The 22,220-nt window shown below is 43.0% G+C and overlaps 1 protein-coding gene across 3 annotated transcripts in view; it reads left to right on the top strand.

The window, feature by feature from the left end:
• The window catches only part of NKTR (natural killer cell triggering receptor), an 89,730-nt gene extending 68,099 nt beyond the window's left edge, over positions 1-21,631 (top strand). For 2 of the 3 annotated variants that reach the window (XM_075315737.1, XM_075315740.1), the window contains 7 exons: positions 7,171-7,261; positions 7,375-7,523; positions 8,834-11,401; positions 11,525-11,617; positions 11,881-11,931; positions 20,108-20,206; positions 20,292-21,631. In XM_075315737.1, coding sequence (XP_075171852.1) covers positions 7,171-7,261; positions 7,375-7,523; positions 8,834-11,401; positions 11,525-11,617; positions 11,881-11,931; positions 20,108-20,206; positions 20,292-20,364 — 3,124 coding nt within the window. In that variant the 3' untranslated portion in view covers positions 20,365-21,631. The remainder of the gene's footprint in view (positions 1-7,170; positions 7,262-7,374; positions 7,524-8,833; positions 11,402-11,524; positions 11,618-11,880; positions 11,932-20,107; positions 20,207-20,291) is intronic. The other variant, XM_075315738.1, reaches the window with a different exon arrangement.
• Positions 21,632-22,220: the final 589 nt, after the last annotated feature.

Below are 22,220 nucleotides of genomic sequence, written 5' to 3' on the forward strand. Positions count from 1 at the left end.
AAATTTGGACTCATCAGACCAAAGCACAGATTTCCACTGGTCTAATGTCCATTCCTTGTGTTCTTTAGCCCAAACAAGTCTCTTCTGATTGTTGCCTGTCCTTAGCAGTGGTTTCCTAGCAGCTATTTTACCATGAAGGCTGCTGCACAAAGTCTCCTCTTAACAGTTGTTCTAGAGATGAGAAGGTGTGTCCAAACCTTTGGTCTGTACTGTATGTGTATATATATAATATATATTATTACACATCCACAACATATTTTCTGGCTTGTAAGACACACTGTTTCTTTCTTTGTCGCTCCATTGGGAGACCCAGACAATTGGGTGTATAGCTTCTGCCTCCGGAGGTCACACAAAGCATTACACTTAAAAGTGTAAACCCCTCCCCTCTGCCTATACACCCCCCCCGTGCATCACGGGCTCCTCAGTTTTTATTGCTTTGTGGAAGGAGGCACACATCCACGCAAGCTCCACATTTTAGTCAGCAGCAGCTGCTGACTATATCGGATGGAAGAAAAGTGGGCCCATATAGGGCCCCCAGCATGCTCCCTTCTCACCCCACTCTGGTCGGCGGTGCTGTTAAGGTTGAGGTACCCATTGCGGGTACATAGGCAGGAGCCACATGCTGTTTTCCTTCCCCATCCCTTAGGGGCTCTGGGTGAAGTGGGATCCTGACCGGTCACCAGGCACTGGGACCGCGCTCCCTCCGCAGCCCCTGGGGGAATCTGCTGGACAGGAGCCGGGTATCATCAGGGACAAGGCCCTGCGACTCTGAGGTACTCTGTGTCCCCTTGGGGACGGCGCATAGTGCGCCTGGGTAATAGACACTGCAGCAGCTGCTGGGTGTGTTAGTGCGCCGGGACTACCGCGCTGGCCGCGCTTGTTTGCCGGCCGCGCTTATAACTTTAGTCCCCGGCTTTTGCGGCCTAGTGCAGCATTTTCCCGCCCCCGGGCCTGCCAGTCAGGGGTAAGGGCGGGACGCTGCACTGGACGTCAGCGCTGAGGGCAGGAGCATACTTTGTATCCTCCTCCCCCCTCACTGAGCACCGTGGGGCACCAGATTCCCGCACTTTTACAGGCACGCCCACAGCCCCCTCCTCCTCTCAGAACGCCGGCAGCCATTGCTACAAGACGCTGGAGAACTTCAGAGGGGAGACAACTGAGCTCCACAGCTCTGGGAGGCCCAGGCAGGGATCTGGTGGTCACACAACCGCTGGGAGCGGTCGGTAAGCCGCACCTGTTACTAGGTGCTGGCCCCCTGGGTGCCGAAGTGTATATTTATATGCTTATAGTGTATACATTTACTCTGTACGGCCACACTGTTAGCGTTTGGCTATATACCCTCACTGATTATTCTAAGAGGAGAAACAGCATGTCGTCCGCAAAAAGCAAGGGTACCAAAGCACAGGCTTACTTTGCAACCTGTACCTCATGTGCGGCTATGCTTCCTGCAGGTTCCACCTACCCTCATTGTGTGCAATGCTCGGCCCCTGTGACACTCACTCAGCCGGAGCCTCAGCCACTGGTGGGACCCCCGGCCCAGGTGGAACCTCCGGCCCCCACTGTCCAGGTGACAGGGACAGAGTTTGCAGTATTTGCTGACAAACTTTCTGAGTCTATGGATAAATGGTCTGCTAAGATACTAGAAGCTTTGCAGTCCAGACCGGTAACACTGGCCCCGGGCACTGTTGATTCATTGCCCCCATGCCCCCCTCGGTCGGAGCAGCAAAGTGCTCCTGGGTCAACTCATAGGTCCCACGGGGAGGACTCCGACACGGACCGCAGTCCCAGACCGACGAAGCGGGCTCGCTGGGAGATTCCCTCGACTTCATCACACTGTTCAGGGTCTCAGCATGAGGACTCTCTGGAGGATGAAGCGGAGGTGGCAGATCAGGACTCTGATCCTGACGCCGCGCTCAACCTGGATACGCCTGAAGGGGACGCCATAGTAAACGACCTTATAGCGTCAATCAATCAGGTGTTAGATCTTTCTCCTCCAGCCCTTCCGATTCAGGAGTCAGCTTCTCAGCAGGAGAAATTTCATTTTAGGTTTCCCAAACGTACACGGAGTGCGTTTCTTGATCACTCCGACTTCAAAGACGCAGTCCAGAAGCACCGAGCTTTTCCGGATAAGCGCTTTACTAAGCGACTTCATGACACACGTTATCCCTTCCCCCCTGACGTAGTCAAGGGTTGGGCTCAGTGTCCCAAGGTGGATCCTCCAGTCTCTAGACTGGCGGCCAGATCCATAGTTGCAGTGGCAGATGGTTCATCGCTCAAGGATGCCACTGACAGGCAGATAGAGCTCCTGATGAAATCCATCTATGAGGCTATCGGCGCGTCCTTTGCTCCGGCATTTGCTGCCGTATGGGCACTCCAAGCTATCTCAGCTTGTCAGTCTGAGATTAATGCACTCACACGAGCCGCGACTCCGCAGGTTGTGTCATTAACCTCTCAGGCGTCGGCGTTTGCGTCCTACGCCATGAATGCGGTACTAGACTCTGCGAGCCGTACAGCGGTAGCATCCGCCAATTCAGTGGCAGTCCGCAGGGCCATGTGGCTACGCGAATGGAAGGCAGACTCTGCTTCCAAGAAGTTTTTAACCGGTTTGCCGTTTTCTGGCGACCGCCTGTTTGGCGAGCAATTGGATGAAATCATTAAACAATCCAAGGGTAAGGACTCGTCCTTACCCCAGTCCAAACCTAACAGACCTCAACAACGGAAGGTACAATCGAGGTTTCGGTCCTTTCGGCCCTCAGGCAGGTCTCAATTCTCCTCGTCCAACAGGCCTCAAAAGGATCAGAGGAACTATGATGCATGGCGGTCTAAGGCACGTCCTAAAAAGACCGCCGGAGGAACCGCTCCCAAAGCGGCCTCCTCATGACTTGCGGACTCCCCAAACCGCATCCTCGGTCGGTGGCAGGCTCTCCCGCTTTTGCGACGCCTGGTTCCCACATGTCCAAGACCGATGGGTGAGAGACATTCTGTCTCACGGTTACAGGATAGAGTTCAATTCTCGTCCTCCGATTCGTTTCTTCAGAACATCTCCGCCCCCCGAGCGAGCCGATGCTCTTCTTCAGGCGGTGAACTCTCTGAAGGCAGAAGGAGTAGCTATCCCCGTTCCCCTTCAGCAATGGGGTCACGGTTTTTTCTCCAACTTGTTTGTCGTACCAAAAAAGGACGGATCTTTCCGTCCCGTCCTGGACCTCAAACTGCTCAACAAACACGTGAAAACCAGACGATTCCGGATGGAATCTCTCCGCTCCATCATCGCCTCGATGTCCCAAGGAGACTTCCTAGCCTCAATCGACATCAAGGATGCTTATCTCCATGTGCCGATTGCACCAGAGCATCAGCGCTTCCTGCGTTTCGCCATCGGGGACGAACACCTTCAGTTCGTGGCACTGCCTTTCGGCCTGGCAACAGCCCCACGGGTCTTCACCAAGGTCATGGCAACAGTGGTAGCAGTCCTACACTCTCAGGGACACTCGGTGATCCCTTACTTAGACGATCTTCTTGTCAAGGCCCCCTCTCGAGTGGCATGCCAACACAGCCTGAACATTGCTCTGGAGACTCTCCAGAGGTTCGGGTGGATCATCAATTTCCCAAAGTCAAAACTGACACCGTCACAATCGCTGACATATCTCGGGATGGAGTTTCACACTCTCCCAGCGATAGTGAAACTTCCGCTGGACAAACAGCGATCACTACAGACAGGGGTGCAATCTCTCCTCCGAGCCCAGTCGCACCCCTTGAGACGCCTCATGCACTTCCTAGGGAAGATGGTGGCAGCAATGGAGGCAGTTCCTTTTGCGCAGTTTCATCTGCGTCCATTACAATGGGACATTCTCCGCAAATGGGACAGGAAATCGACGTCCCTCGACAGGAACGTCTCCCTTTCTCGGGCAGCCAAGGCATCCCTTCAGTGGTGGCTTCTTCCCACTTCTTTGTCGAAGGGGAAATCCTTCCTGCCCCCATCCTGGGCTGTGGTCACGACGGACGCGAGTCTGTCAGGGTGGGGAGCGGTCTTCCTCCACCACAGGGCTCAGGGTACTTGGACTCAGCCAGAGTCCTCCCTTCAGATCAATGTTCTGGAGATAAGGGCAGTGTATCTTGCCCTGAAGGCGTTCCAGCCGTGGCTGGAAGGCAGGCAGATCCGAATTCAGTCGGACAACGCCACGGCGGTGGCATACATCAACCACCAAGGCGGCACGCGCAGTCGGCAAGCCTTCCAGGAAGTTCGGCGGATTCTGCTTTGGGTGGAAGCCACAGCCTCCACCATCTCCGCAGTACACATCCCGGGCGTGGAAAACTGGGAAGCAGACTTTCTCAGTCGCCAGGGCATGGACGCAGGGGAATGGTCTCTTCACCCGGACGTGTTTCAGGAGATCTGTTACCGCTGGGGGAAGCCGGACGTCGACCTAATGGCGTCCCGGCACAACAACAAGGTCCCGGCATTCATGGCGCGGTCTCAAGATCACAGAGCTCTGGCGGCAAACGCCTTAGTTCAGGATTGGTCGCAGTTTCGACTGCCTTATGTCTTTCCTCCTCTGGCACTGCTGCCCAGAGTGTTACGCAAGATCAGGTCCGACTGCCGCCGCGCCCTCCTCGTCGCCCCAGACTGGCCGAGGAGGTCGTGGTACCCGGATCTGTGGCATCTCACGGTGGGTCAACCGTGGGCACTACCAGACCGACCAGACTTGCTGTCTCAAGGGCCATTTTTCCATCTGAATTCTGCGGCCCTCAACCTGACTGTGTGGCCATTGAGTCCTGGATCCTAGCGTCTTCAGGGTTATCTCAAGACGTCATTGCCACTATGAGACAGGCCAGGAAACCAACGTCAGCCAAGATCTACCACAGGACGTGGAGGATCTTCTTATCCTGGTGCTCTGATCAGGGTTTTATTCCATGGCCATTTGCCTTGCCCACTTTTCTGTCTTTCCTTCAATCCGGAATGGAAAAGGGGCTGTCTCTCGGCTCTCTTAAGGGACAAGTCTCGGCGCTCTCTGTATTTTTTCAAAAGCGTCTAGCAAGGCTTCCGCAAGTACGCACGTTCCTGCAGGGGGTTTGCCACATAGTCCCCCCTTACAAGCGCCCGCTAGAACCCTGGGATCTGAACAGGGTGCTAATGGCTCTTCAGAAACCACCTTTCGAGCCAATGAGAGATATTTCTCTTTCTCGCCTCTCGCAGAAGGTGGTCTTCCTAGTGGCAGTCACATCACTTCGCAGAGTGTCTGAGCTAGCAGCGCTGTCATGCAAAGCTCCCTTCCTGGTGTTTCACCAGGACAAGGTGGTTCTGCGTCCGGTTCCGGAATTTCTCCCGAAGGTGGTATCCCCTTTTCATCTCAATCAGGATATCTCCTTACCTTCTTTTTGTCCTCATCCAGTTCACCAATGTGAAAAGGATTTGCACTTGTTAGATCTTGTGAGAGCACTCAGACTCTACATTTCTCGTACGGCGCCCCTGCGCCGCTCGGATGCGCTCTTTGTCCTTGTCGCTGGCCAGCGTAAAGGGTCGCAGGCTTCCAAGTCAACCTTGGCTCGGTGGATCAAGGAACCAATTCTTGAAGCCTACCGTTCTTCTGGCCTTCCGGTTCCTTCAGGACTGAAAGCCCATTCTACCAGAGCCGTGGGTGCGTCCTGGGCATTGCGGCACCAGGCTACGGCTCAGCAGGTGTGTCAGGCGGCTACCTGGTCGAGTCTGCACACTTTCACGAAGCACTATCAGGTGCATACCTACGCTTCGGCAGATGCCAGCTTAGGTAGGCGAGTCCTCCAGGCGGCGGTTGCCCACCTGTAGGAAGGGGCCGTCTTTCGGCTCTATTACCGGGGTATTCTTTACCCACCCAGGGACTGCTTTTGGACGTCCCAATTGTCTGGGTCTCCCAATGGAGCGACAAAGAAGAAGGGAATTTTGTTTACTTACCGTAAATTCCTTTTCTTCTAGCTCCTATTGGGAGACCCAGCTCCCGCCCCTGTTCCCTTCAGGCTGTTGTTCTTTTGTGTACACATGTTGTTCATGTTGAATTGTTCTTTTGGTTCATGGTTTAAGTTCTCCGAACATCCTTCGGATTGAATTTACCTTAGACCAATTTATAAGTTTCCTCCTTCCTGCTTTTGCACCAAAACTGAGGAGCCCGTGATGCACGGGGGGTGTATAGCAGAGGGGAGGGGTTTACACTTTTAAGTGTAATACTTTGTGTGGCCTCCGGAGGCAGAAGCTATACACCCAATTGTCTGGGTCTCCCAATTGGAGCTAGAAGAAAAGGAATTTACGGTAAGTAAACAAAATTCCCTTCTTTTCCCCCAAATATGGGGGTGCGTCTTACAAAACGGATATGGCTTACTGGGGCAGCAATGCTGTAGCAGGGTCATAGGAGACAGGGTCACAGGACACACTCGGGGGGTGTCGTCGCAGGCGCCATTGATGTGCGGGCAGCCGGCCTGATGGAGGGTCACAGGACAGGATGTCTCGGCGTGCTTTGAACTGACTGTGAGCTCCATTGAATCGCCCGCAGTTGACGTGATTGACTTCAAGAAAATGGCCACGGAGGTGGCACGTGCACAGATAGGACTCCGCGGCCATTTTATTGATGTTCATGACGTCAGCCGCGGGCGAATCAATGGAGCTTGCAGTCAGCTCAATGCACCCGCCACCAAGACACCCAGTTTTGTGACACCCCTGCAGCCCACCCACCTGCAGATCAATGGCAGGTGGACATGTCCTATGACCCTGCTCCACCACAGTAAGCCATGTCCGGGGGATTTATTGGAGCCCGCAGTTAGATCAATGACATCAACCACCGAGATACCCCGTCCTGTGACCCCCCCCACCTGAGACGTTCCACTGCAATGTCAACCCTGCACCCTGCCGGCAGATCAATGGTGCCCGCCCCCACCTCGACACCCCCGAGCCCGCAGTATCGCTGACCCTCCATGCCCACTGCATCGCCTGCCCTGCCTCCTATTGCCTTCCTGAGCCGATCCACCATCGCTGCCCCCCTCTGGTGAGCACTAGAATTATAAGACGGACTTTCATGTTAACATTAAAAATTATTTTTTCCTATTTAACTTCTCTAAATTTGTGGGGCGTCTTATAAAATAAAAAAAATATATATTGTAAGAAAGTAAACTGATGTTATTCAATTTGTAATTTTGTGGCGTTTCATGTAGGAAAACGTCTCCCGCGATTCCAGAAACGAATGAGCAAACCAAAGGCTCCATAACGAAATCTGGTAGAAAAATCCGTGGCCGCGGCACAATAGTAAGTGATGGGGTCTATATTCAATAGTCCATTATTCTTCTCTGGGGGAGACCCCTGTAAACCACTTCTCTCACAGGTATAGTTTACCCCGATGTTCTTGTGCCTCTTTCCAGCGCTATCACACCCCCCCGCGATCCAGATCTCACTCAGAGTCCAATGAAGACGGGGAAAGCAGCGAAACCCCTCCACATTGGAAGGAAGAAATGCAGAGACTGAAGGCGTATAAACCGCCAAGTGGGGAAAAGTGGAGCAAGGGCGACAAGTAAGAGACAAATGCTCCAGAGATGTCAACTATTACATACAGCCGCAAGTCTGCTGCTATTATCACAGATAATGAGAAAGGATCAGTAATGTATGTACACAGCGACTCCACCAGCAGAATAGTGAGTGCAGCTCTAGAGTATAATACAGGAGGTAACTCAGGATCAGTAATGTAATGTATGTACACAGTGACTGCACCAGCAGAATAGTGAGTGCAGCTCTGGAGTATAATACAGGAGGTAACTCAGGATCAGTAATGTATGTACACAGCGACTCCACCAGCAGAATAGTGAGTGCAGCTCTAGAGTATAATACAGGAGGTAACTCAGGATCAGTAATGTATGTACACAGTGACTGCACCAGCAGAATAGTGAGTGCAGCTCTGGAGTATAATACAGGAGGTAACTCAGGATCAGTAATGTATGTACACAGTGACTGCTCCAGCAGAATAGTGAGTGCAGCTCTGGAGTATAATACAGGAGGTAACTCAGGATCAGTAATGTAATGTATGTACACAGTGACTCCTCCAGCAGAATAGTGAGTGCAGCTCTGGAGTATAATACAGGAGTTAACTCAGGATCAGTAATGTAATGTATGTACACAGTGACTGCACCAGCAGAATAGTGAGTGCAGCTCTGGAGTATAATACAGGAGGTAACTCAGGATCAGTAATGTAATGTATGTACACAGTGACTGCACCAGCAGAATAGTGAGTGCAGCTCTGGAGTATAATACAAGAGGTAACTCAGGATCAGTAATGTAATGTATGTACACAGTGACTGCACCAGCAGAATAGTGAGTGCAGCTCTGGAGTATAATACAGGAGGTAACGCATCATCAGTAATGTAATGTATATACACAGTGACTGCACCAGCAGAATAGTGAGTGCAGCTCTGGAGTATAATATAGGATATTACTCGGATCTGTACTAGAGGTGAGCGAACCTCAAGTCTGAGGTTCGGTTTTGGAAACCAAATTCCAAAAAAAACAAAGTTGGAGTTGCCCGTTGCCCTGCGCTATTATATATAAGTGCACGCCACAGGACAGACACCCAACCAACACTAGAGGAAAGTGTAAAAATGTGCAATATAAAGATGACAATGATGTATAAAATACATGAGGTGTCGGGTCCATAAATTCGCAAGATCACAGCCCACGTCAGGGGTCCTCTTACATGCGAGTCCTGAAAAGTTGGACCGGATGCATGTTGGTGCATCGGTGATGTGACCTGGTGTTAGTAATGGCTGGTTTTTTGTTTTTTTTTTGAGAATATCTCCGTAGTAATAAAACAATGCCACCATCTTTCTTTAGACTCAGTGAACGTCTCTCCACTCGTTGGGATGAAGGAAGTTTGTCTCCGAGATCAAGATCCAGTTCCTGGTCCCACGACGGTTATCATTCAGACAGCAGCAGGGACCGAGCGTCAAGCTCAAAAACCAGGAAGAAGGATAAGAAGGTGAAGCATAAAAAGAAATCCAAGAAGATAAAACATTCAAAAAAGCACAAGAAGAAGGAAGAGTCTTCAGGATCTCACCTAGAAGAGTCGTCAAGCAAAAGGAAAAAGTATTCCCACGAGCGAATGCAGAGATCGGCATCGTCGTCTTCCAGAGATTCTTCTAAGAGGGGCTGGTCTCGATCCGATAAAGAGCAGAAATCTTCCCGTCATTCCAGCCGTTCCAAATCTAGGTCAAGATCTTATTCCAGAAGTGGAAGATCAAGAAGCAAATCAGTGTCCAGAAGTAGATCCCACAGCAAATCGAGATCCAGAAGCAAAAATATGTCCAACTCTCGCTCATCTAAGAGGACAAAGCCTTCTTCAGTCTCTCCCAAAAAGAAGGAGCCATCCCGAAGCAAATCTGGAGCAGCCGCTCATCAAGGAAAATCGGCAAGTACCAAGTTGACGGGTGACTCTGTCCTTGCCTTTGTCACAAATGAGAACGTTCATGTGATTTCTCTAAGCGACAGTCCTCCTCCTTCCCGATGGAAGCCTGGACAGAAGCCCTGGAAGCCTTCTTATGAGCGGATCCCACAGATTAAGACCAGTGCCTCTAATGTCCTTCCAACCCAAAGCAAATACGGTCCGAGCAAGGTCAGAAGAGAGTCCTATCGAAAGAAGCACTCCAGCTCGGAAAGCGAGCACAGCGATTATTCCGACAGGAGCTCAAGCTATCGTCGTAGATCGAAAGACCGTTTCTCTTACCGATCCCATAGCAGAACCTACTCCCGATCTCTGAGTCGCAGCAGCAGCTCGTCACCTCCAGAGGGAGCCGTGTCCTCGTCGTACGACAGTTCTTCACCCAGCGAAATCAACAATGTCATTGATTCTTTCCACTATTCATTGAAAAAGGAAAGGAAAGGACGACGCAAAGAAAAAGGGGATTTAGAGAATTCCGTTTCTCCAAAAAGTGTGGGAAGTGGTCCTCATTCCAACTCGTCCTCTGACACGGAAGGAGAGGAGTTCACCAAAAGATTACTGAGGACCACCAAGACGTTACTGGAAAATAATTGCCTCAACAGCGGCATAGGGGAAGAAAAAAAGTGCGAAGAGGAGCCTGATACGGAGCAGAACCAGACCAAAACTGAGGAAGACTGCACCCAGGCGGAAATGTCCAGCGTAGAGAAAGTCTTGGAGAGCGACGTGTTAGAGGAAAACGTTGGCCTCGTAAAGGAGGACATTATATCTGTCTCTCAGAACGCAAATGTAACAGAGGAAGCAGCATCTTCTGGAAAGGAGGAAGGAGAAGCTAGTTCTGAATCCGAAGCCGAAGAAGTGAGACCCTTAAAAACGCCACCATCCGAACCATTGCCCCTACCACAAGCTGACGAAAAACTTTCCAAAACTCTGCCGATGGAGGACTCCACCCCTGAACATAAAAGCAAGTCGAAGAAACACAAGCGGCGCTCCGGGAAGAAAAGCGTGAAGAAGAGCCGATCCAAGAGCAAAGCGAAGGACAAATCCAAAAAGACTAAAGAAAAGAAGCAAAAAGCTCAGAAGAAGAAGCTGCAGACCTTCCACTGGCAGCCGCCGCTAGAGTTCGGAGAGGAAGAGGAGGATGAAGAGATGGCGGGTGGAGCCGATAATGTTCAGAATAAAGGAAGCAACCCAAAAGACTTGCTTCTAGATAAGACATTGTCTACAGAGAGCAAGAACACAACCGAAGGGTCTCTGCACGTGGATAAAAGCGTCACGGAGCCACAAACCGGAAAGACAGGAGATGTGGAGCCGTTATCAAAAGTTGGGAAAAGTCCAATAAAACCTACGACTGTCGAGCACACGTCCGATGATATTAAAGCTTTTACATCTCATCGATCGTTGCCAAAGATTAAACTCGGGGCAAGTTCTAGAGGCGGCACTCCGGGAAATGCCACCGCCGGAAACACCGACCAGATTTCTTCCCCTTCTACAAGCGCTCTTCCCGCCTCGGGGGAAAGCATTCAAGTCAAAGAAGAAAGTCCACCTGTACCGACGTTACAAAGCGAGGAGGCTGGCACCTCCGAAACGGCAGCTGTCGATAATAAATGGAAGCCGGTCCAAGGTCCCACCATCGTGCAGACTCCCAAGCCAACGGTTGTGCCGGTGGTCACACCGGCTGAACTGCAAAAGAAGGCTCATGGTCTGAGAATCGAGATTAAAAGTATCAACAAAGTGAGGCCGGGGTCGCTTTTCGATGAAGTGCGGAAGACGGCTCGTCTTAACCAGCGACCGAGGAACCAGGAAAGTTCCAGCGAGGAAAAGTCTTCAAGCCAAGAGGAGGGAAGCCGATCGAGCAGTAAGGCCAGGAGTCACAGCAAATCCCAGACACCTTCAAGTGGCCGGTCACGATCCCCGTCTTCGAGCAGGTCGAGGAGTCGGTCTGTTCAGTCTAGTTCTTCATCCAGGTAAGGAACGCCCCGCACTTGTATCATCAATCCAGAGTGGGCGCTTCCATAGAGGCGTCCATATTACACGGGGGGGATGAAGGGATCTGGGATCCACTGAATTAGCGACACCATCTTTTTCAGGTCCAGTTACACCAGAAGTCGTAGCCGGAGGCGCTATAGTGACTACAGATCGCGGACGCACAGCCGGTCCTACGGCAGCTCCAGAAGTTATAGGTGAGATGATTTTATACAAGCACCGACAGAACCATCCAAGCCCCCAAAACTGACAAATACACCATGATTTATTTCAGTTTTATTCCATCTTTATTCTTTCTTTATACATCTTCTTTGCCATTTTCATTGTGTTGTTTTGTTTTTTTGCACCAGTAAATTTGGCTATAGTGCACATTTTGAGTAAATTATTCCTGTATTCAAAATGTTCTGAGGTCCTTGTACATTGTGTATTAACTTTACTAACATAATTATGGTTAATACAGCAGGAGCCGCTCAAGAAGTGTCTCTTACGATCGTCACCGCAAAAGATCCAGGTATGCGAGTTACTATAATAAACCTTCCACGTACATAGAGGGTATAATACAGCAACGTGCAAATCAAGCCCTTCAACGAGAAACATGTACAAGAATATAGCTACTATAATACTGCCCCCTATGTACAAGAATATAACTACTATAATACTGCCCCTATGTACAAGAATATAACTACTATAATACTGCTCCTATGTACAAGAATATAACTACTATAATACTGCCCCTATATACAAGAATATAACTACTATAATACTGCTCTTATGTACAAGAATATATCTACTATAATACTGCCCCCTATGTACAAGAATATAACTACTATAATACTGCCCCTATATACAAGAATATAACTACTATAATACTGCTCCTATATACAAGAATATAACTACTATAATACTGCCCCTATGTACAGGAATATAACTACTAGAATACTGCCCCTATATACAAGGATATAACTACTATAATACTGCCCCTATGTACAAGAATATAACTACTATAATACTGCCCCTATGTACAAGAATATAACTACTACAATACTCCTCCTATATACAAGAATATAACTACTATAATACTGCCCCTATGTACAGGAATATAACTACTATAATACTGCCCCCTATCTACAAGAATATAACTACTATAATACTGCCCCTATGTACAAGAATATAACTACTATAATACTGCCCCTATATACAAGAATATAACTACTATAATACTGCCCCTATGTACAAGAATATAACTACTATAATACTCCTATGTACAAGAATATAACTACTATAATACTGCCCCCTATGTACAAGAATATAACTACTATAATACTGCCCCCTATGTGCAAGAATATAACTACTATAATACTGCCCCTATGTACAAGAATATAACTACTATAATACTGCCCCTATATACAAGAATATAACTACTATAATACTGCTCTTATGTACAAGAATATATCTACTATAATACTGCCCCCTATGTACAAGAATATAACTACTATAATACTGCCCCTATATACAAGAATATAACTACTATAATACTGCTCCTATGTACAAGAATATAACTACTATAATATTGCTCCTATATACAAGAATATAACTACTATAATACTGCCCCTATGTACAGGAATATAACTACTATAATACTGCCCCTATATACAAGGATATAACTACTATAATACTGCCCCTATGTACAAGAATATAACTACTACAATACTCCTCCTATATACAAGAATATAACTACTATAATACTGCCCCTATGTACAAGAATATAACTACTATAATACTCCTCCTATATACAAGAATATAGCTACTATAATACTGCCCCTATGTACAAGAATATAACTACTATAATACTCCTATGTACAAGAATATAACTACTATAATACTGCCCCTATATACAAGAATATAACTACTATAATACTGCCCCTATGTACAAGAATATAACTACTATAATACTCCTATGTACAAGAATATAACTACTATAATACTGCCCCCTATGTACAAGAATATAACTACTATAATACTGCCCCCTATGTACAAGAATATAACTACTATAATACTGCCCCTATGTACAAGAATATAACTACTATAATACTGCCCCTATATACAAGAATATAACTACTATAATACTGCTCTTATGTACAAGAATATATACTATAATACTGCCCCCTATGTACAAGAATATAACTACTATAATACTGCCCCTATATACAAGAATATAACTACTATAATACTGCTCCTATGTACAAGAATATAACTACTATAATACTGCTCCTATGTACAAGAATATAACTACTATAATACTGCTCCTATATACAAGAATATATCTACTATAATACTGCCCCCTATCTACAAGAATATAACTGCTATAATACTGCCGCTATGTACAAGAATATAACTACTATAATACTGCCCCTATGTACAAGAATATAACTACTACAATACTCCTCCTATATACAAGAATATAACTACTATAATACTGCCCCTATGTACAGGTATATAACTACTATAATACTGCCCCCTATGTACAAGAATATAACTACTATAATACTGCCCCTATGTACAAGAATATAACTACTATAATACTGCCCCTATATACAAGAATATAACTACTATAATACTGCTCTTATGTACAAGAATATATCTACTATAATACTGCCCCCTATGTACAAGAATATAACTACTATAATACTGCCCCTATATACAAGAATATAACTACTATAATACTGCTCCTATGTACAAGAATATAACTACTATAATACTGCTCCTATATACAAGAATATAACTACTATAATACTGCCCCTATGTACAGGAATATAACTACTATAATACTGCCCCTATATACAAGGATATAACTACTATAATACTGCCCCTATGTACAAGAATATAACTACTACAATACTCCTCCTATATACAAGAATATAACTACTATAATACTGCCCCTATGTACAAGAATATAACTACTATAATACTCCTCCTATATACAAGAATATAGCTACTATAATACTGCCCCTATGTACAAGAATATAACTACTATAATACTACTCCTATGTACAAGAACATAACTACTATAATACTGCTCCTATGTACAAGAATATAACTACTATAATACTGCCCCTATGTACAAGAATATAACTACTATAATACTGCTCCTATGTACAAGAACATAACTACTATAATACTGCTCCTATGTACAAGAATATAACTACTATAATACTGCTCCTATGTACAAGAACATAACTACTATAATACTGCTCCTATGTACAAGAATATATCTACTATAATACTGCTCCTATGTACAAGAATATAACTACTATAATACTGCCCCTATATACAAGAATATAACTACTATAATACTGCCCCTATGTACAAGAATATAACTACTATAATACTGCTCCTATGTACAAGAATATAACTACTATAATACTGCCCCTTTATACAAGAATATAACTACTATAATACTGCCCCTATGTACAAGAATATAACTACTATAATACTCCTATGTACAAGAATATAACTACTATAATACTGCCCCTATGTACAAGAATATAACTACTATAATACTGCCCCTATGTACAAGAATATATCTACTATAATACTGCCCCCTATCTACAAGAATATAACTGCTATAATACTGCCGCTATGTACAAGAATATAACTACTATAATACTGCCCCTATGTACAAGAATATAACTACTACAATACTCCTCCTATATACAAGAATATAACTACTATAATACTGCCCCTATGTACAGGAATATAACTACTATAATACTGCCCCCTATCTACAAGAATATAACTACTATAATACTGCCCCTATGTACAAGAATATAACTACTATAATACTGCCCCTATATACAAGAATATAACTACTATAATACTGCCCCTATGTACAAGAATATAACTACTATAATACTCCTATGTACAAGAATATAACTACTATAATACTGCCCCCTATGTACAAGAATATAACTACTATAATACTGCCCCCTATGTACAAGAATATAACTACTATAATACTGCCCCTATGTACAAGAATATAACTACTATAATACTGCCCCTATATACAAGAATATAACTACTATAATACTGCTCTTATGTACAAGAATATATACTATAATACTGCCCCCTATGTACAAGAATATAACTACTATAATACTGCCCCTATATACAAGAATATAACTACTATAATACTGCTCCTATGTACAAGAATATAACTACTATAATACTGCTCCTATGTACAAGAATATAACTACTATAATACTGCTCCTATATACAAGAATATAACTACTATAATACTGCCCCTATGTACAGGAATATAACTACTATAATACTGCCCCTATATACAAGGATATAACTACTATAATACTGCCCCTATGTACAAGAATATAACTACTACAATACTCCTCCTATATACAAGAATATAACTACTATAATACTGCCCCTATGTACAAGAATATAACTACTATAATACTCCTCCTATATACAAGAATATAGCTACTATAATACTGCCCCTATGTACAAGAATATAACTACTATAATACTACTCCTATGTACAAGAACATAACTACTATAATACTGCTCCTATGTACAAGAATATAACTACTATAATACTGCCCCTATGTACAAGAATATAACTACTATAATACTGCTCCTATGTACAAGAACATAACTACTATAATACTGCTCCTATGTACAAGAATATATCTACTATAATACTGCCCGCTATGTACAAGAATATAACTACTATAATACTGCCCCTATATACAAGAATATAACTACTATAATACTGCCCCTATGTACAAGAATATAACTACTATAATACTCCTATGTACAAGAATATAACTACTATAATACTGCCCCCTATCTACAAGAATATAACTGCTATAATACTGCCGCTATGTACAAGAATATAACTACTATAATACTGCCCCTATGTACAGGAATATAACTACTATAATACTGCCCCTATATACAAGGATATAACTACTATAATACTGCCCCTATGTACAAGAATATAACTACTACAATACTCCTCCTATATACAAGAATATAACTACTATAATACTGCCCCTATGTACAAGAATATAACTACTATAATACTCCTCCTATATACAAGAATATAGCTACTATAATACTGCCCCTATGTACAAGAATATAACTACTATAATACTACTCCTATGTACAAGAACATAACTACTATAATACTGCTCCTATGTACAAGAATATAACTACTATAATACTGCCCCTATGTACAAGAATATAACTACTATAATACTGCTCCTATGTACAAGAACATAACTACTATAATACTGCTCCTATGTACAAGAATATATCTACTATAATACTGCCCGCTATGTACAAGAATATAACTACTATAATACTGCCCCTATATACAAGAATATAACTACTATAATACTGCCCCTATGTACAAGAATATAACTACTATAATACTCCTATGTACAAGAATATAACTACTATAATACTGCCCCCTATCTACAAGAATATAACTGCTATAATACTGCCGCTATGTACAAGAATATAACTACTATAATACTCCTATGTACAAGAATATAACTACTATAATACTGCCCCCTATGTACAAGAATATAACTACTATAATACTGCCCCTATGTACAAGAATATAACTACTATAATACTGCCCCTATATACAAGAATATAACTACTATAATACTGCTCTTATGTACAAGAATATATCTACTATAATACTGCCCCCTATGTACAAGAATATAACTACTATAATACTGCTCCTATGTACAAGAACATAACTACTATAATACTGCTCCTATGTACAAGAATATATCTACTATAATACTGCCCGCTATGTACAAGAATATAACTACTATAATACTGCCCCTATATACAAGAATATAACTACTATAATACTGCCCCTATGTACAAGAATATAACTACTATAATACTCCTATGTACAAGAATATAACTACTATAATACTGCCCCCTATCTACAAGAATATAACTGCTATAATACTGCCGCTATGTACAAGAATATAACTACTATAATACTGCCCCTATGTACAGGAATATAACTACTATAATACTGCCCCTATATACAAGGATATAACTACTATAATACTGCCCCTATGTACAAGAATATAACTACTACAATACTCCTCCTATATACAAGAATATAACTACTATAATACTGCCCCTATGTACAAGAATATAACTACTATAATACTCCTCCTATATACAAGAATATAGCTACTATAATACTGCCCCTATGTACAAGAATATAACTACTATAATACTACTCCTATGTACAAGAACATAACTACTATAATACTGCTCCTATGTACAAGAATATAACTACTATAATACTGCCCCTATGTACAAGAATATAACTACTATAATACTGCTCCTATGTACAAGAACATAACTACTATAATACTGCTCCTATGTACAAGAATATATCTACTATAATACTGCCCGCTATGTACAAGAATATAACTACTATAATACTGCCCCTATATACAAGAATATAACTACTATAATACTGCCCCTATGTACAAGAATATAACTACTATAATACTCCTATGTACAAGAATATAACTACTATAATACTGCCCCCTATCTACAAGAATATAACTGCTATAATACTGCCGCTATGTACAAGAATATAACTACTATAATACTCCTATGTACAAGAATATAACTACTATAATACTGCCCCCTATGTACAAGAATATAACTACTATAATACTGCCCCTATGTACAAGAATATAACTACTATAATACTGCCCCTATATACAAGAATATAACTACTATAATACTGCTCTTATGTACAAGAATATATCTACTATAATACTGCCCCCTATGTACAAGAATATAACTACTATAATACTGCCCCCTATATACAAGAATATAACTTCTATAATACTGCCCCCTATGTACAAGAATATAACTACTATAATACTGCCCCCTATGTACAAGAATATAACTACTATAATACTGCCCCCTATGTACAAGAATATAACTACTATAATACTGCTCCTATGTACAAGAATATAACTACTATAATACTCCTCCTATGTACAAGAATATATCTACTATAATACTGCCCCCTATATACAAGAATATAACTACTATAATACTGCCCCCTATGTACAAGAATATAACTACTATAATACTGCCCCCTATGTACAAGAATATAACTACTATAATACTGCCCCCTATATACAAGAATATAACTACTATAATACTGCCCCCTATGTACAAGAATATAACTACTATAATACTGCCCCCTATATACAAGAATATAACTACTATAATACTGCTCCTATGTACAAGAATATAACTACTATAATACTGCCCCTATGTACAAGAATATATCTACTATAATACTGCCCCCTATCTACAAGAATATAACTGCTATAATACTGCCGCTATGTACAAGAATATAACTACTATAATACTGCCCCTATGTACAAGAATATAACTACTATAATACTCCTCCTATGTACAAGAATATATCTACTATAATACTGCCCCCTATCTACAAGAATATAACTGCTATAATACTGCCGCTATGTACAAGAATATAACTACTATAATACTGCCCCTATGTACAAGAATATAACTACTATAATACTGCCCCTATGTACAAGAATATAACTACTATAATACTGCCCCTATGTACAAGAATATAACTACTATAATACTCCTCCTATGTACAAGAATATATCTACTATAATACTGCCCCCTATCTACAAGAATATAACTGCTATAATACTGCCGCTATGTACAAGAATATAACTACTATAATACTCCTATGTACAAGAATATAACTACTATAATACTGCCCCTATGTACAAGAATATAACTACTATAATACTGCCCCTATATACAAGAATATAACTACTATAATACTGCTCTTATGTACAAGAATATATCTACTATAATACTGCCCCCTATGTACAAGAATATAACTACTATAATACTGCCCCCTATATACAAGAATATAACTACTATAATACTGCCCCCTATGTACAAGAATATAACTACTATAATACTGCCCCCTATGTACAAGAATATAACTACTATAATACTGCTCCTATGTACAAGAATATAACTACTATAATACTCCTCCTATGTACAAGAATATATCTACTATAATACTGCCCCCTATCTACAAGAATATAACTGCTATAATACTGCCGCTATGTACAAGAATATAACTACTATAATACTGCCCCTATATACAAGAATATAACTACTATAATACTGCCCCCTATGTACAGGAATATAACTACTATAATACTGCCCCCTATGTACAGGAATATAACTACTATAATACTGCCCCTATATACAAGAATATAACTACTAGAATACTGCCCCTATGTACAAGAATATAACTACTATAATACTGCCCCCTATGTACAAGAATATAACTACTATAATACTGCCCCTATGTACAAGAATATAACTACTATAATACTGCCCCTATGTACAAGAATATAACTACTATAATACTGCCCCTATATACAAGAATATAACTACTATAATACTGCCCCTATACATAAGAATATAAGTGCTATAATACGGCCTCGGTTCCTCCTTTCCGGCCTCACGGACTTTGTACACAACCTTACATGTACATGAATGTTACAATGCTGGAGAATTCACTTATCGCCCTTTCTTCCGTCTTCCAGGAGCCGATCCTACACATATGACAGCTATGACAGTCGGAGCCGCAGCCGTAGCAGAAGTCCCTCCCATTACAGATCTCGCAGCTACAACCGCCGGTCCAGGTGTGTAATACCGTAATATTATGTATATGCTGCAGTTCTAACGCTCGGGGGTCATTCTTTCTGATATTATATCTGCTCTTCACAGAAGTCGGAGGTCATCGTACAGCGGCAGCGATCGGAGTTACGGCCATCGCCGGCGTCACAGTGGAAGGAGTTGATTTCTTTCTATGTATTTGGGGAAGCGTCGGCCGGAGCCGCCTGTACATTATGTTTATTGCTTTTACTGTGAAGATGGCGCCGGATCTTGTGGGTTCATCCACGTCTATGCACATGACACAAAGTGAGTTAGTGCCGCCTGAGAGCGATCACACGGCAGCCGGCGCTGTCACATGAAGCTGCCCGTCCACGGCGGAGATCATGAGGATTGATCCTTAGCATTGGTCATCAGCATCAAACTCCCGCCCCCCCTGGTCCTGTCCTGAGCCTCAGCCATGTACGCCGCTGGAAGAGTGTGCAGCCGGACCACCATAGCTCCAATGGACAGGGACTTTTTTTTTATTTCTTTTTAATTTTTAATGCCCTTTTTACAATATATATATATATATATATATATATATATATATATATATATATATATATATATATATATATATATATATATATATAGGGGGAGGGGGGTTGTACAGACATCTGATCTATGCCAAAAAAAAGAGAAAAATTCAGGGTACGCCTGATTATCTAGCACCTTGCTAGGAGGCGCTTGACAGTCAGATTTTCGGGCAATATGTATTAATCCGTAAACTGCTCCCATCCCTCAATACAGGCGTATAATGGGAGGTGTATTCATTCTGAACGTGGGGCGGTTTTATGTGGTCTCCAGTCCTCGGAGTGCCCCTTAACGGTGTTTCTTTGGGGCCGTTGTTGCCAGATCATCAGTATTACACAGGTTTTTACAGCATATGGGATTATCCCAGCCATTAAAGGAATACTAAACGCACAGCCATTGTTCCCTGTTATCAGCCATTTTCATTACATCACATGACCTGAGGCAGATCCCCTTAAAGCCCCCCCTCCTGACACATGGACTGTTTTACTTTCCATTCCTTTTGGTTATCTGTCTCGCCGCTCATCCCTTCTCACTTTGCAGGATGCCAAATTTTTATATTTTTTGGGGGGGTCATTTTGCAGCCCTCATAACTTATGGTACTACCAATAAAAGGTGGCGCCATATCTGCGGCACCTGATGGACAGGTTCCCCTGGCGCCATCAGTGCTCCTTTTGAGGTTTTTTAGTTTTTTGGGTTTTTTTTCCCTGTCCAACTTGAGCTTTTGTGTCATACGAGGCGACGGTTCTGTGAATTCCGGGTGGGAAATTTTGGGGCTTTGTGGTCAAATGGATTGTCTTTTTATTTTATTTTTTTTGTAAATATGTTTTCAGCTTTATATTCATTTTATGGTTGGAAAAAATAATAAATATTAACGGTGATATTGACTCGTTGAATTTCTCTTGATGGTGATGTCCGCCAGTAATTAAGTAAATTGGAAAAAATAATAGCAATCTGCCATTTCCACACTTACAATAGTCACAAAGTTTGGCGCCACCTAGTGGTCACACTATATAACACTATGCATGTCCATATGATGGGATAACCCTTTTAAGAAATAATGGGGTCTGCAGCTAATCTGGAACCAGAGGACAATGAAACAGATGCATCACATGAGCTTGTACAGAAAAAAGCGGATGCTTTAGATAAGCAGAGCTGCAGTGTAAAGCATGGGGACACAGAAAATCAGTGTTATGTACATAAAAGGTGTACGGTGGAACCTCTCTTAACGAGTAACCCAGTTAACGAGAATTTCGCTTAACAAGCAAAGCTTTTCTGTAAATTTGTAACTCTGTTTACGAGAAAGCTTTGCTGTACGAGCAAAATACTCACCGCACACACTTCCGGTTCCGTACATCCACCGCACTCTGACCTGCACTTGCAGTCCACACAAACACGCACGCACGCACACACATACAGTATTATGCTCACCTTATGTTCCGTTCCATCGCCGGTCTCATGGTTCTTGTA

The sequence above is a fragment of the Anomaloglossus baeobatrachus genome, chromosome 6, assembly GCF_048569485.1.
Source record: "Anomaloglossus baeobatrachus isolate aAnoBae1 chromosome 6, aAnoBae1.hap1, whole genome shotgun sequence".
In the NCBI taxonomy this organism is placed as follows: domain Eukaryota; kingdom Metazoa; phylum Chordata; class Amphibia; order Anura; family Aromobatidae; genus Anomaloglossus; species Anomaloglossus baeobatrachus.